This window comes from Stigmatopora nigra, chromosome 1 (genome assembly GCF_051989575.1).
Source record: "Stigmatopora nigra isolate UIUO_SnigA chromosome 1, RoL_Snig_1.1, whole genome shotgun sequence".
Lineage (NCBI taxonomy): Eukaryota > Metazoa > Chordata > Actinopteri > Syngnathiformes > Syngnathidae > Stigmatopora > Stigmatopora nigra.
In genome coordinates this window covers 7,393,683-7,410,894 of record NC_135508.1, presented here as the reverse complement: position 1 = coordinate 7,410,894, position 17,212 = coordinate 7,393,683, and the positions used below count along the sequence as shown (strand labels likewise).

General features: G+C 36.0%; 1 protein-coding gene and 1 long non-coding RNA gene across 2 annotated transcripts in view; one reads left to right on the top strand and one right to left on the bottom strand.

Annotated features, from left to right (window-relative positions):
• The window catches only part of LOC144196581 (uncharacterized), a 75,937-nt gene that overhangs the window by 31,123 nt on the left and 27,602 nt on the right, over positions 1-17,212 (top strand). The window lies entirely within an intron of this gene.
• Positions 1-17,212, bottom strand: part of nlgn4xa (neuroligin 4 X-linked a) — a 47,116-nt gene that overhangs the window by 17,714 nt on the left and 12,190 nt on the right. The window contains exon 3 of the mRNA XM_077716881.1: positions 10,067-10,219. Coding sequence (XP_077573007.1) covers positions 10,067-10,219 — 153 coding nt within the window. The remainder of the gene's footprint in view (positions 1-10,066; positions 10,220-17,212) is intronic.

The window sequence follows — 17,212 nt, the reverse complement described above, 5'->3', positions numbered from 1 at the left end:
AGCTTCACACCACTCATCTTAGAAAACGTGTTTTTTTTTAAGAGTCCATTTTTCATTATTCAGTCAGTTTTCTCACTGCATGTAGCGACGAAAACAACAGCACGACAGTTATGACGGTCTCGAAGCTCTGCCCATCTGTACTGCCACTCAAAGAAACCCCATACATATTTATGTAACTACCCTAGCGCGCCTATGCAAAATCTCTTTTAGGAAGAAAATGTTTCCCTTTGAACAAAAAAACGTGCAGAGCTCCAGACAAAATGGTGTCAAGGTTAGGATGCAGACCTCCAATTGGCGACCCCTGATCTAAACTATATTAGGATCAAGTTGGCAGGAAAACATTATCAAAGAAATGCATAGCAACATGCATGATAATTAAAGAGAATGCAATTAAGGTCTCTGTAACAGTTAATTGACTTTGCAGTTTAGTATTGCTGTGGTAAGCAATACCCTTCCTAGATCTTGTTTTGTCTAAACTAGGGGTGTCAAACTCCCTTTGGTCTGCGGCCCGAATACAGCTTAATTTGAGATCAAGCGGGTCGGACCAATAAACTCATTGCAAAATTACATAGAACTAACAATAAGCCCACTTTTTTTCCTTTGTATTAGTCACTAATACTAATCATTAGGGCAAAGAATGAGTAAATTATCAAAATGTTTATTAAAAGAATTTTCCTTTTACATTATGAACAATATATTATGAACAAGAGAATAACATAAGAACATAAAAAAATGTCAATTCATGTTGTCTGCACGTACTAAAACACTGCGCCCCTAGTGGATAATACTAGAACTAAAGATTTTAAAGAACATTCATATTTTTTTATACAATGCAGCTTTCTTTCCCGGGCCGTACCAAACCACCAGATGGGCTGGACCCGCCCCGCGGGCCGTATGTTTGACACCACTGGTCTAAACCAAAGGTGGGTAAGCTATTCCACAAAGGGCCGCAGTGGGTGCGGGTTTTAATTCCAACCCATAAAGAAGACACCTTTTCACCAATCTGGTGTCCTACAAGTGCAACCATTGGATTGCAGTCAGGTGTTTCTTGTTTTGCACCTTTTGTTCTGCAGAAATCTCATTGGTCAAACTGTCTGTGCTAGATTGGTTGGAACAAAAACCTGCACTCACCCCCTTAAGGACCAGTTTGCCCAACCCTGGTCGAAATACTGCTAGTCCGCCATTGTGTTAGACTTCAACCATGAACTTACTAAGACAAATTTCCTGAATATAAATTGATGTCTTTTTGCCAATGTCTCATCTATATTCACTGTACTAAAAAAGCACAGAGTAGAACCACTCAGGCTATATCTAGGTCACAAGGCATTATTAAATCCTCTTGTTCAACAGCTGCCCTTACACACACACACATGCACACATAACACACACACTCACACACAGAACAAGCCACTACTGTCACCCTAACTGCATACCATCTGTCCTCCAAGCACTCTGTTATCAAATCTACTAGAGGTCCAACCGGTCATACAGCGTCTATATGAAGTAGCCAGCTAAAACGACTGAGGTTTTTAACACAATTACAATGTTCAATACGCTCGTTCATCTCCAGAAAGGTTCTTGTTTGAACAAAGTGCAGCCATTCTCTAAGTTTAATGTACTTGTAGTCATTTGTTTCTTTCATCCTTTGTACTTACTGTTTTACCTCATGACGGTCAAACTGGAAAGTCTCAGGAATTGCTGTGGATAGGTTGCAATAGGAGGAACTCAAACCTAACAATTTTATCATGTACTAATGCAATAGAAGCAGGCATGTCTGTCTTAGGAAAGAACATTGGCAAACTAGTACTTTCCTTCACCTCAATAATCAACAGCTAGTCCATGTGAACGTACTATAGGTTGACAATTACTGGCAATATTCCGTCCGATTTTTATTGTTTTAAAAAGGGCTATTGTATACTAGGCTGTTACAGGACAATGTCCTCCAACCTGTTGGACAAACAGCAGTATAACAATGTAATGTGTCCAACAGTCTGACAAAAGAGAACATTTTTATTGCAGTTTATCTTGCATTCACCTTTATCTTGCATTTTTGTTTAATCATATATAAACGCTGCTTCATTTCCCTAGCTGCAAAGTGATGAGAAGGTTAATTAATCTTGAATTTATCAGCTACATCTTCTTTTTTTTTAAATGTGTTAATTGCGTGCTATCTTTTGAGCGGCTGCATGCCTAGACCACCACCCCTGAGACAACCCACCTAATCCACTCTACCATCTATAACAGGGACAGGGAACCTTTTTGACGAAGAGAGCCACAAACAATTCATATTTTCCAATGTTATTCCTTGTGAGCCATACTACGAATTTAAAAGTCAAAATACATACATGTAAACGAGTGCCTTATCAATTTATTTTTGTAATTTCACCACTTTTAAAGTGGAAAAAATGAATATTTTTAAAAACATTATTTTGCTGTTGCTAATCAATGAGAGGAGGTATTCCAGAAGAGTCTACTGCAAAAAAAATGAAGATTAAAGCAGTCCTAGATGTAGTATCTTAGTTCTTTCACCAGCGGTTTCCATATTTTAGCTCACAGGTTAGCCAGATGCACTCATCAAAAGGGCCACATGTGGCTCCCGAGCCATAGGTTCCCTACCCCTCATAAGATAAGAGATTTCACGATGTGGACTGGTAGAGCAAATAGTGGAAAACATGTCTAGATGAATTAATTTGCACTTTAAGAGAGTGTCTGCTACCTGCCGCTAAGTCGCTATCTGTTTTTTTTTTAAAATCATGTTTATATACCGCCGACAGAGACCCTCCATTGTGATACATAGTTTATTTTTTATACGTTCTTCCATATTTAAATCATTTCAATTTTATCTATATTATAGTTGATTTCTTGCTGATTTTTATCACTTAACAAACAATACTGGTATGAGAGAGGAAAAAAGTTCTTTCCAATGGCACATTCTGTAACTGTCTATTTATATTGTCATAATTATGTATGTAATAATATAGTTAAGTGTTAAGAGTTGTGCCTTTGCATATGTGATTAGTTGCTCATTAGATCTATTCGGTTGTATTTATTGTTTTTAAATACATTTTTCGGATATACGTACTGTGCTATTAAATGAGAGTAATTAATATATGCTGGTTTTATATCAAGAGAGAGGAAATTAAACTTGTTCAAATTTAAAAATAAGCCTAATTCAATTTAAAAATAAATGATGATAAGGTAATGACAAAATAATAATTTCATCTTCATAGGGGCACATTTAAGATGTATATTTGTTTTTATAATAGGTGTGCTATGGGTGTATGTAAAACTCACAATTGTAGTTTTGAGTCCTATTTTTGTGAAGTACAGTATGTTTCCAGATAAATTGAATTTGGATTAAATCCAAGTATTTGGTGATGGGGCAACTGGAATAACTGCTGATCGGACTACACGGAAATTTGATGTAGGAAAAGAGGATGTGACAGCTTGTACACGGAAGATTTTGTAACTTTGTCTCATGACAGCCCTCATATTCAAGTAAAGCGGCATAGCTTTGTTGATGTACTATCTTGTCGACAGGAAGTCAGTCCAATGCGCACACGAGATTGTACACACGAGCGCTTATGCTCTCCAACCACAACTAAGTACAATTTCCAGCCTCAAGCCTCACAACGTCATATGTATATTCAGAGACACGCTTCAGTCACTGCGTCTCAAGTCACTAAGCCAGTCATTTTGCCCCGCTACTGTTTACTCTTTTATATTACTACTTCTACCTCAGCTGTCATTCAAAACTGTCCATCTGGCTGTTTATCTGAAAGGCCAAAGATAAGATGTTTAATAAAAAATAATAATAAAATGCTAATGTGACAGTATTTACAGTGGTCATGGATAACGTCTCGATGATAACACAAAAAAAAATAAAAAAATATGAAACTACAAAATATTTGCTTGAATTCAGATGTTTCTACAGTTACACATAAAAGAATAAATTGTGCAGAGTACACTAATGATATGGGTCTTTAAAAATTACAGTTCTTAAAATCGTGACCGGATGTTTGGTTGCCGGTCTTTTGGTCGACGGTCTTTTGGTCGCCGGTCTTTTGGCCGCCGGTCTTTTGGCCGCCGGTCTTTTGGTCGTCGGTCTTTTGGTCGCCGGTCTTTTGGTCGCCAGTCTTTTGGTCGCCAGTCTTTTGGTCGCCAGTCTTTTGGTCCCTTTTAGTTGCCAGTCAAATGTACTTAGATATCAAACAGTACTTAGATATTAAACTCTCTTTCTTAGATATTAAACTCTCTCTCTCTCTCTTAGATATTAAAGTCTCTCTTTAATATAATTTTGAGAGCTGGCTTAAACACTAAACTCTGTCACCATTTGACCGGGGACCAAACGTCCGAGCACCGTTAAAATGAGCTGACATGGTTAACATAACTAAACCCAAATACAATCCAAATATCCCACTAATGGACAACATAACTATTCATGCATAGACTTCTAGATGTTATGGTACAAATATGAGGCATGCTAGAAATATTGACCGGAGCCAAAACAATGTTTTTTAATGATTTCAATGTCTGACATTGCTGAAGGAAGACATTACTTTCTTTCTGATGTACAGCGGGTTTTTGCATAATGGCCAGGAGGACTTACTCAAAGGCTACTTTTGGTTGTTTTAAATATCGGTAGCTGAAATCGTCATCTTTCAAGTGTACTCGCTGCCTTGAAATAATCCTGGAATTCCATACTCCTCCATTCCATGGAATTGCATGTCCAATTAAACTCATTGTAAGATGTGCATTAGTTGAAATCCAAATGAAAAAATACTCCCTTTTTATAAACTGAGTTGCAGTGAAAAAAAAACGAAAGTTGTTGTCAAAAACTGACAATAATTCTATTCATTCAAATCTGCGTGTTTTTGTTTTGGAAATTTAATACATACCCAAATTATGCAAAACATTTTTGTTTGCTTGTTTTCTTTTGTGGCTTTTGTTCAAGGCTACATTTAATTTTTGAGGCATTTATTCTTCCCTTTCATCATCTCCGACACATGATAAGCCATTTTCACTGCTTGTAAAAGACGAGCTTGTCACAGTTCAATGTGACACCTCCTGGAAATTTATTTGGCACTTCAATTATCTTAACTATCCTTGGCCCATAATAGTGTTTTGTGCTAAAAGAAACACCATCAAAAAAGGCACAAAAATGTGAAAAGGTCCCTGTTAAACGTGTAACGTTTGCCCATCATTAATTTGTCTCGCATCAACGCCATTGAAGCTCCCAATCCTGCGTTCTGGCTATGTTTCTACTTCCTCGTCACAATGAGAGTCTGAAGTGCAGCTGTAGCCTTTCTGTGTAATGTCAGAAGGCATCTCCTCATCATCTGAATCATGACCACAGTGATAGTCGCCTGTGACAATTGTCATGAGACAGTGGCTGTGCATTTCCTGCTGTTGTCACTCCATCACTAGGAGGCAGAGACAATGTTGGAGTGGTCATGACCCCCTTCCAGCCATTTTTGTCCTTACATAGAGTCAGAGGAGCTGTGAAGAAGCAAGGAGATGTAGGATTGGGTAGGCCGTGTGCCTACCCTCTGGGGAATGATATGCTTTGAGAAAGAAAATAGTATCACATGAAGGCACGATGGCTCCTAAGCTGTGTGCTATTATGGCGTTCATGAAACACAACACGTTCAAAATATTGATGAAGAAAAACTTGTTGGGACCATCACTGTCCATGCAATACTGTGTAGTACAGGGGTGGGCAAACTTTTCAGCCCGGGGGCCACATTGACTTTAAAGATTTGACAGATGGGATGGGGCAACATAAGATACGATACATATAAAAAAGTGCATCCGTTAACAGTACAAATGAAACAAACAGAAAAAAAGGATTAAAATATTAACCTACTCTTCACTCATCATTTAGGTAAAAAGTATAAAGTATAAAGTAAAGGAAAAAGTAATGTATTAGGAAATATTAAAATGTAATTTATAAAAAGATAGCGGGTCTGTAAAACACGAAAAACTAATAAGAGTGGACAGAGCTACTGCCACTAGTTTCTGCGTGACGGCGCCATCTTGGGGAAAAATAAATATATATATATATATTTGGACAACGTCGGCGGGCCGGATTAAAGAGCCTAATGAGCTGTATGTGGCCCGAGGACCATAGTTTGCCCATGTATAGAATCTGCCTAAAGCCTCCCTGATAGCTGCAATATATTGATGAAGAGTTTTCCATGCTGCAATGAGATTCTCGCCACCAGCAATGTGGAAAGATTTTTTACCAAAATGCTAAATCTCGTTGGAAATGTGACTTCAGTCCGGTGCAACACACATGGAATTTGGAAAATGGAATTTTGAGGAACATTTTGGTCATATACAGTTGATAGAAAATCTCTTTAAAAAATGCTTTCCGATTACACGGTAGTAATATACTTTCCATATTTCTCAACAGACATTCTCTCCGTAAGCAGTAAGTTAGTATTGTCTTATATTTTCCCTTATTAGCTGGCAGATTTCAGTGGAAAAAGAAAATGGCATGGATGGGCTTAAATTCAAGATAACATAATTATCATGACATTTAAAAAAAAACACTGATGCACTCATTTTCATATACAACAGAAGTGTTATATCATTAAGCCCTGCTCATTAAAAAAAAAGTGGAAACGTAAAATGATTTCATAGGGTCTAATGCTGTTTCTCCAAATCTGATGAGGACATGCATTGTCAAAAATGAATGATTAGTAATGCTATTTCTAGATAAATTAGAAATACATCAGATCCCTTTTTTAGAGATAATCTTTAAATATCTATACTGTCTCAGAAATAGATCTACTACATCTAATCCCTATGGAAAGCTACTATATATCAAATAATTTGGTTGGTAGATTTTCCTGAATAGCAAAACACATACTAAACAGAATTTAATCACATTGAAAATGCAATTTAAAACAATGCAATTTTCCACTGGTCTTGCAGAGGCACTCACTTAACACACAGTCATCTTATTTTATGTCCAAAAACATGAATAAATTCAAAATTTCCTCTCCCGTATTCATGAATTTGATTGAGCAAACAGAACTCAAACATTCCACATGTATAATATTTTACAGCATTAAAAGTGTTGAAAACGTGTGCCCTTGGCATTGCCATCTGAAGACACCAATTTTAACATCTACTTAAGCACTTCAAATGAACTGTCAAAAGCTCTTGTGAATGTAAGTCGCTGGATGACATCCATCTCATCTATACCCTCATCCAACGCTAAGTAGAAGTACGACTGGTGAATGTCTAATTTATCTATGCGTGTGATAGGACAGGTATGCCATTTTAAGTTTCTACCCTTGCTGTAATCTTTAAACGCATTAGCAGGCACTGTGGAACAACCCTTTCTGTGAAGGGATTCTTTTCTGGAGCAAGCTTAAAGTTAAACTGCATACGTAGGAGACCAAAGCACTGTAAAAAAAGACTAGCAACAAAAAAAGGCACCGCTAGTGGGATATTTTGGCTTTGAAATGGCAGTACTTTTGTAGTCATTGCAGTTCTCTTTGTACTTGGATATGTAGTGTAGGCTCTTTTTTGGAAATAGCCGTGTGTGGCTATTTCTTTATTTTTTAACACACAAATCAGAAAATCACCTTTCTTGTGTTGTCAGGGTAAAACTTTTTAAAATCTTTTGTCTTTGACATCTTAAGTGAATATTACTACCCGATGTGGAAGCTTTGTTAAAGCTGGCCTATTTTCTACTCCTGCTCTGTCTGTGAGTTGAATCCTTTTAAAATCCGATTGGTCTTAAAAGAGCTTGATTGCCACCAACCACTGACCACAAGAAATGAATCACTAGCTATGGAAGCCATTCCTTTTCCTCTCTTTAAACGTGACTAAGCTCAGCTTAGTATTGAAGCCATTTTCCTGTGAAAAGCAACAAGTATATTTTCCATATTTTTTATCTCTAAAGAATTCTATTCTGTTGTAAAATTGTCCTTGGTAAAGAAAGTCATTTATTCATTCAACAAAGCCTTATTCAACATCTATTTTGTAAAAATAAGTGTGATATTTATGTCCCCAACTTTGCTGTGCTCTCCTGTTCTTGTTGTTTGTGCTCAGCTGCAAAACAAACACTCATTGATTCACCTAACTTTCAAATAAGGAGCAATCAAGCCCTTTTATCTAATTGTTTACCGTATTTTCACGACTATAAGGCGCACCGTATTATAAGGCGCACCCTCAATGAATTACATTTTTTCCATATATAAGTTGCACTGTATTATAAGGTGCACTGTATTATAAGGCGCACTGTCTATTTTGGAGAAAATTTAAGACTTAAGTGCGCCTAATAGTGGTGAAAATACGGTAATTGCTATTGACTTCCAGGTATGAAGCACTCACTACACAGTCACCTCTAGAGCCGGCCATTGGTTAAAGATTTGGATTATTTTGTATAAAATCTTGCAGTGGGGGAGGAGCTATATGATGAAATATTTTGTAAACTAAGATGGCATCTCCATATTTTACAGTATTGTTTCAGTTCAGGCGTTTGTGTTTTTTTAATATCTGACAGTAGTGGTTTTTCGTTTTTGGTTTTCTGTTTTTTCCATATATAAGGCGCACTGGATTATAAGTCTATTTTGGAGAAAATTTAAGACTTTTAAGTGCGCCTTATAGTTGTGAAAATACGGTACATTTCCTCCAAGGATTAGGTTATCCAAAGCCCCAAATTAACCATCAAAATTTCAGTTTCTACTCCATTTTTTTCTCTCCTCTCCTTCTTTTTTTCTCCATTGGTTACTTTCAGTGTGGTTTTTCATTTTCACTTTGTGTAATTTTCAATATGGCACAGAGCCCTTAAATTATCTTTTCGTATTATATTCAATGTAGCACAGCGCCTTTTTAAAGAACACCTTCTCCCCTTGGTTCCTTAGTAACAAACTATAGTGAGTGGTGCAGACAGGCTCGGCCTTGTAATGAATGGCAAGTAAAGCGGAGCGGCGTGATACCAGCATGCACACAGAGATGCACACAGGCGTCACTGCGACAGAAAACCTTTTGCATTAAAATTAAAGGATAAATGCCATAAAATCACAGTACAAAGATAGACAGTTCTTTTTTGTGCATTCTGCATTGCATATACAAATAAAGCAAACAAACCTTAAGGGAATTGCGATGACTGATTTAGTCTTTAAAAAACACATCTGAAAAGCAATTTCAAGTGCGTGCAAAATGGGTGTTGAAGGAAACTATGACTTGTGTAAACATTTTTTCAAATGCTTCCAAGTATCAGTACATATCGTCTCATCAATTATAATACTTGGTCAGAGTAGAGGTGCTATTCATCCGATTGCAGGTAATCATCCCATAGGTATGCAATTTAAAAATATATATTTTCATTTTCAACAAATCAAGCTGTGAAATGTTTACTCTAATTTACAGTTATAGTGTAAACAGATGGAATGTAATAAAATTTTGCGGATAACTGGAAAGTCGGTAGATTTATAGCATGTGTCAAAGTGGCGGCCCGAGGTCCAAATCTGGCCCGCCGCATCATTTTGTGTGGCCCGGGAAAATAAATTATGAGTGCCGACTTTCTGTTTTAGGATGAATTCAAATGAGGGGTATAGATGTATATTAAATTTCCTGATTTTCCTCTTTTAAATCAATAATTGTAATTTTTAATCAATTTTTTCAGTTTTTTTAGTTCAAAAATCATTTTGTAAAATCAAAAAATATATATAAAAAGCTAAAATAAACATTGTTTTAGATCTATAAAAAACTGAATATTCAGGGCTTTTAATCCAGTTCTTATAATCCATTTATATAAAAAAAATCTAAATATTATACCTAAAATGGTCCGGCCCACGTGAATTCGAGTTCACATTAACGCGGCTCGCGAATCAACCCGAGTCAGACACTTTGTGCTTTACAGTAAAACACACACACACACAAACACATTTGACTTCTTGCGCTTACTTTGCAAATGTCCTCCACCACACTAATTGTCTAAAATAATGAGATGAAACAGTAGTTAAATTGATCTTTCAATGTCACTTTAAAAGACTCAATCAGCCATAAGCAAAAATAATGAAAAGGTCCCAATCGGGGCACTCACCCAATATACCGAGACGATAGTTGATTGTGATGACAATGACGTTTCCGTAACTTGCCAAGATGCTGCCGTCAATCATGTTGCCGGATCCCTCCATGAAGGAGCCCCCGTGAATATAAACCATGACCGGCTTCAAGCCGTGCTCATCATGAATATCTGTAAAAAAAGATATGTTACCATAACACTGATACATATTTTACTAAACAAGCAGCTCTCTAAAAATACTGTTGGAGTAAAAATAACAAAATATTTTCAGAATTGCTGTGTTTATTACATCTAATAAATTCCTAGGCAATCAAAACAAGGCACCTGTCGATTTGCAAAACAGAGATTAATAAAAATCTATTTTTATTATTAATAAATTCGATTAAATACATAAATATATTAATTCCTACTAACAGGCATGTCTATTTCCGCTACAAAGTAACACAGATTATGCTTTTCAAACAGCAAAAAAATCTATTTAGTGTTTAAATCCTTTCTTCCTTACCTCAACCCCCCTCCACCCTCCCAACTATATGTGCAGTATCCATTAAAGAAAAAAAATGCCATTTTCATTCTTTATGTATTTCAGACACTTAAGGTCCATTAAAAAAAAAAAACAGAACAAGAAATTATGAAGACATTCAGACTGTGCATTAAGCAAGAAGCTCTCCATTCTGTGCTTCGTCAAACAACATCTGCACAATGTAGGGTTTGCCAGAGTCTGTGTCATAAAATAAGTCCTCCAGTTGTAGCATAAATTCCCAAATGTCTTTCCAGAGCCTCATAGGTAGCAATGTGAGCTTTTACAAAGAACTGGCTTGCAATGTAGCATCTAGTGCTAGAACATAATAAATTTAGGTAGCAGCATGTTTGGCTCGGCAAGCACTTTGCAATAATGTCTTTTGAATGTCACCACGCCAGTCCTCAATCACAAAATGACTCAGATACTTGACCTCCCTAACATGGACAAAATAATGAAAATTCATTATTGTCCTCTGTGCTTCTAACAATTATGATGTTGCACTTAGTGGCTCTTATAAAATGTCATGACCTTTGACAAACATATTTTTTTAGCAATTGTTGCATCTTCCCATCGCAAGGCTTACCAGATCATTTACATACATAAGATAGTTAATCGTTGCTAATCCAAAGACACCCTTAGTTTCTCATAATGTTCAGCTGTGACGACATCCATGGAAACATTCAATAAAGCCAGAGAAAGAATTCTCCCTTGTCGACCACCATTATTGATATGAAAAGGCAATGTATATGAACTTGTCAAATCCCTTTCAAAGTATTGCAAAATATATTATTTCTAAACGGGATTTCCCAAATTGTTTTGGTTTATAAATCACCATCTTGGTAAAGTATTTCAGTATTTCTTATTTTAATTTGCATGCGATGAATCGAATATACTTTTAATCATATCAAGTACAGTTTCCATTTAAAAATCCACCTAAAATAAGTATTGCCATTGAGTAGATGCCAAAAAAATACCTTAAAATTGACCAATTCACTGCACCACTGCAGTATGTTGATCATTCCCCAGCGAAACAATGGTAAAATATTACTCTATTTCATATTTTGATTTTTGTATGTGATGAACTGAATATACTTTTAATCAAGTACAGTTTCCATTTAAAAATCCTCCTAGTATAAGTATTGCTATTAAGTAGATGACAAAAAGTGACCTTAAAACTGACTAACTTCACTGTACCACTGCAGTATAATGATAATTCCCCAGCAAAACAATGGTAAAGTAATCCTGTATTTCATATTCTAACTTGTATGCGATGAATCTAATATACTTTTAATCATATCAAGTACAGTTCCCATTTAAAAATCTACCCAAAATAAGTATTGCCAATAAGTAGATGCCAAGAAATGACCTTAAAATTGACTAAATTCACTGTACCACTGCAGTATAATGATAATTCCCCAGCAAAACAATAGTGGACATAAAGTGTCAAGTTTATTTAGGAAGGAAAGCTAACATCTAGAAGAAATATAGACAGGGGAGATGAAAAGGTTTTGGTGGAGAGTCTCAAAGCAACCATGGTTCTGAGCTCCCCTACAGTTGCTTTCCGACAACTTTTATTAATGGCCAAGGATGCGACTAGCAAAATGGGACAAATGAACAAATGAACATAGAATCGCTGATTAAACACAAGCTTCCTCATGTCATGACTAACGATGTGTAGGTTGAAGCAACTACAGGCTGACTAGACAGAAGCTAACCCATCTGTTAACTAAGGTCAAGCAATCAATGAGATAATAGGTTTGCCCCAGGCATTAGATTTCAGTCAAGCAAAGTGGCTGCTCATTGCTCAACAACATGTAATTTGACATTACAACATGACATAGCATAAATAAGATGATTTTTTTCAACACTTACCGTATTTTCACGACTATAAGGCGCACCACATTATAAGGCGCACCCTCAATGAATGACATTTTTCCATATATAAGGCGCACTGTATTATAAGGCGCACTGTCTATTTCAGAGAAAATTTAAGACTTAAGTGCGCCTTATAGTCGTGAAAATACGGTAATTGCTATTTACATCCAGGTATGAAGCACTCGCTGCACAGTCACCTCTAGAGCCAGCCATGATGTTTTGGATTTTTTTTGTATAAAATCTTGCAGTGGGGGAGGAGCTATATGATGGAAGATTTTGTAAACTAAGATGTTATCTGCATATTTAACAGTATTGTTTTAGTTCAGGCGTTTGTGTTTTTTTTAATATCCGGCAGTGGTGGTTTTTTGTTTTTGGTTTTCTGTTTTTTCCATATATAAAGCGCACTGGATTATAAGGCGTACTGGATTATAAGGCGCACTGTCTATTTTGGAGAAAATGTAAGACTTTTAAATGCGCCTTATAGTCGTGAAAATATGGTATTTCAACAAAAAAGTCAATAATTCATAGTTCTGTGACAAATAAAATCTAACATTTTTCTTGTGGAGTTTGTAATCATACACTATTGTATTAAGTGGTAGTTGTTTTACATAATTTACAAGCCTGTTTCTGTCAGTAGTTGAAACAAGCTTCTATCATATTTAATAGGTTATTGTTGTTGTTTTTACCAGCAGAATGGGATTTAGCTGTAATGGCTCTCAGTTGTAAAAAATGAAATAAACAACAATGATTCAATCTGAAACCAAGTCCTTTAAAAAATGCTTTCCTCCATTTTTTTTTTCGACAATCATTTTGATATGAAGACAATAAGATGGCTGGGAGACTTTAAATTGTTCTGTGGAATGATAAGCATTCCAACCCGCTTTAAGCCGACAATCTTAACATCTGTCTCCTCTGTGGATCGGCCCATTTGTTTCTGTAGTTTAATTTGCAATTAGGCCAGTTGTGATTAAACCTGGTGATTAGTTGATGGGTCGGTGGTAATTCTGAATTAAACAGCGTGTCTTTTGCACTAAACAACAAGAAATGTGTCGACCTCCTTGCTAACCGATTCAATGCATGTCACAGGCCATAAAGGCCAGTGTTCTCTCATGCGCAAAAAAATGATAAAAGGCTAATAATACACATTATGCGTAAGTAACATCTTCGAGCATTATGTCTTAATCTTATCATCATGACTTGAGCTGTAATTAGATTGCATAATACACAATCCAAATCACAATTTATTAAAGAACCTCTAAACGATTTCTATATGTTCTATATATAATGTGCAGCTGCAGCCTATATATAAATAAATATACATAATATATTATAGCAGGGGTAAGGAACTTATGGCTCGGGAACCATATGTGGCTCTTTTGATGGGTGCATATAGCTCGGGAGCCATATGTGGCTCTTTTGATGGGTGTACATGGCTCGGGAGCCATATGTGGCTCTTTTGATGGGTGCATATGACTCGGGAGCCATATGTGGCTCTTTTGATGGGTGCATATGACTCGGGAGCCATATGTGGCTCTTTTGATGGGTGCATATGGCTCTCCGCTAACTTGTGAGCTAAAAAATGGAAAGCGTCAGTGAGAGTTGATGCCCAAATGCACCATTAGGAGACCTTTTCTACCTTAAAAGTGGTGAAGTGAATTTAAAAAATGTACATATTTTTATGTATGTTTACTTTTAAATTCTGTGTATGGCTCTCAAGACATAATATTTGAAAGTATGGATTATTTAAGGCTCTCTCTGTCGAAAAGTTCCCGACTCCTGTATTATAGTGTCCATTAATGTACCATGTATTTCAACATGTTGCTAAACAAGAAAAGGCAATTTTCCCACATCGATAAACTGCAAAAATCATCTATCATGCAATGTCAAATACTAAAAAATAAAATAAAATTCAGCAAGCTATGATACAGCAGAAATCCAGCAGAGTATCCTCACTGGCTCATGAAACAGATGTTAGGAAAGAACAGCACTTTTGTTTCATTTTTAAACAACACTTGTTTTCCAACAATCATTTAGTAGCCCATAACACAAGATTTTTATTGTGATTTTTTTCAGTCTATTGCAATCAATTGTTTTGATACTATCTTTAAATTGTCTCAGAATTGTCTCCCTGAATATCTAATTGTAAAAGTACTTATTGTATATAATTTCTTTCAAGGTTTTCCCTTCAGAAGGCCCAGTTTGGTTGTTTGAGGATGGTCTTATTGCTGGTTTCTCTGTTCCAGTTTTTATTTAGCCCGCTCTAGGTGGGAAATGGAAATGAGGAGGAGAATTCCTAGAGGTTCACTTTGACTTCACTTTTAGGTCAGTAGAAAAATGCAATTGTCCTGTAAGTTAGACTAACACTGCAGCCTGTGTGTTTATGGCAATAGATCAAATAGAATGAAAGATCACAAGGCTGTCTGTCTGCTTTCTCAACAAAGTTGATTGGCTCCATATGGCTCATGTTTTTGAATTAATTACTTTAGTGGAAATCACCTAATGAACAGGTGTCAAACTCAGATGCCTCGGGCCAGATTTGGCCATCCAAATCATTTTATGCCATTTGTAGTGTTTGAAGGACTTATTTTTTTTCTGTTTTACTTCACAAAAAGAGGGTATTTTCCAAGCCGGCTTCTTATTTTTGTGAATGGGTTTTGCATTAGTGTTTTCATGCAGAGTCCTTTTGGATGGACCGTTCCATTGGTTATTGCACTGTTTAGATCTTGTTTTTTGTGTTTTCTAAAACATATTTAGCTGCGATTCCCTTTTTGGATCTTGTTTTTTTTCTGATTTGGGGGTTCAAATACATTTTGTAAATCTGTTGAAAACGTTCATCAGTACACTTTAAATTTTGGAGATTTTTTTTTATTTTTTTCACCCAGATTTCATTCTTTTTTCCTTCAACAATAATCTACTGTTGCAAAGCCTTTTGATTTATGAAGGATCACAAGGATTTTCCAATATAATCACAATATAAAGTATTTGTTGTCATTCTGTGTGACATGATTGTATAATCACTGACACGCACCACTCATTTTTTCCCCTCTCTTCTGACGTAGACTCAATTTATTGCCCTAAATCCCTCATCTGATGACAGGCTACAGGCTATAACATCAACATTATGCCCAGATTGTGTCAGGTGCATGAGTATTTCAATAAGTAAGACATTTCTATTTATGCTGATTTTGTTCTTCTCCCACTGACAAGCTATAAAACATGCACTGCTAAATGGGCCTTGGGTGTAACCCACCATTCATAAATGGATCTTGGCTATTAAAGCGGTTGTCTATTTAATGCATGTAAGCTAAAAATCTGACCAAGGATAGACCCTTTGTGGATTAATGTGTTTATGATTTTGCTTTGGCGACCCCTGAGAGGGTTAAGCCGAAAAGTCAGTATAATGAGAGATGCATTTCGCCTAGTACTGTAAATACTGTGCTCGGACGTTTGGTCGCCGGTCTTTTGGTCCCTTTTGGTCGCCAGTCAAATGGTGACAGAGTTTACTGTTGAAACCAGCTCTCAAAATTATATTCATGAGAGAGAGTTTAGTATCTAAGAGAGAGAGTTTAGTATCTAAGAGAGAGAGTTTAGTATCTAAGAGAGAGAGTTTCATATCTAAGAGAGAGAGAGAGAGTTCAATATCTAAGTACTGTTTAATATCTAAGTAAATTTGACCGGCGACCAAAAGACCGGGGACCAAACGTCCAGTCACGGTAAAAACGGGCAAAAAGATATGAAAAAAAAGTTTCAAATTAAATTATTCCTGCCTACTCTGTTGATCCATCTTGATTTATAAATAAATGCAGTATTTTTGACTAAGTGCCAACTGAATACAAATTGTATGATTTGGAAGGCAATTTGTGATTTCATCAGAAACTAAGATCAAACGTACAATTTGGTAACAATTGTAATAGAGAATGCAATTGTAATGAAAAATAAAAGGCTGAATGGGCACCTGATGACATAAATAAAATACAAAAACAGGCTGTTGGTGGTGTGTGGAATGATGACGTCGCTCACACTGGTACTCAGTACGCTCAGGGAGGTTAGAAAATAGGGAGGTTAAAAATTAGAGGGAACATTGTGTAGGACCCATGATAAATTCAGTTTCAAACCCCTGCTTAAAATATATTCCGTACTATATTTGGGCATTTTTTAAGAAAAATGAGAATTCATGGCTTCAATTTATCCTGGAAAAGCAGCGATAATTGATTTAATCCAATTATTTAAATTAGAGTTAATGAGGAGAACCCAAATTTCGTGATGGTTCAATGAAATGCTTTTGTCTAATTGGTTTTGCCTGAAATGTTGGCTCCAGGGAATAGGATTTGAAGATAGGTTACTATAGATAAATGGTTTGAAATAAAGTAATAAACCAAGGTCAAGTTGGTGTCTAGTGTCATGTGTCTAGTATACTACAGAGCTTTAAAGATATAGGCTTTCATTTGACACAAAGCTTACAAAAACCATTTAGCTATTGGCACCCCATGCAAAAGAATGTGTAGTCAAGACTTTCTTTTCATATCTACATAAATAAAAGATTAATTATTATGATCTAGCAAAAAAAAATGAACAACTGCCCGTAATAAAATGATTTTCTAAAATGTCAGCGCTTTTTCAGGGAACTTGCACATTTCCTTGCAGAAGAAAATGACCTTTTAATGAAAAATCTTCTTATTGTTCCCCCAACAAATCAGGAAAAACTATTGTGTAATTTTGGTTATTATCATGCAGGTGAAAATTAGGATTTTTTTTGTCATTTTAGG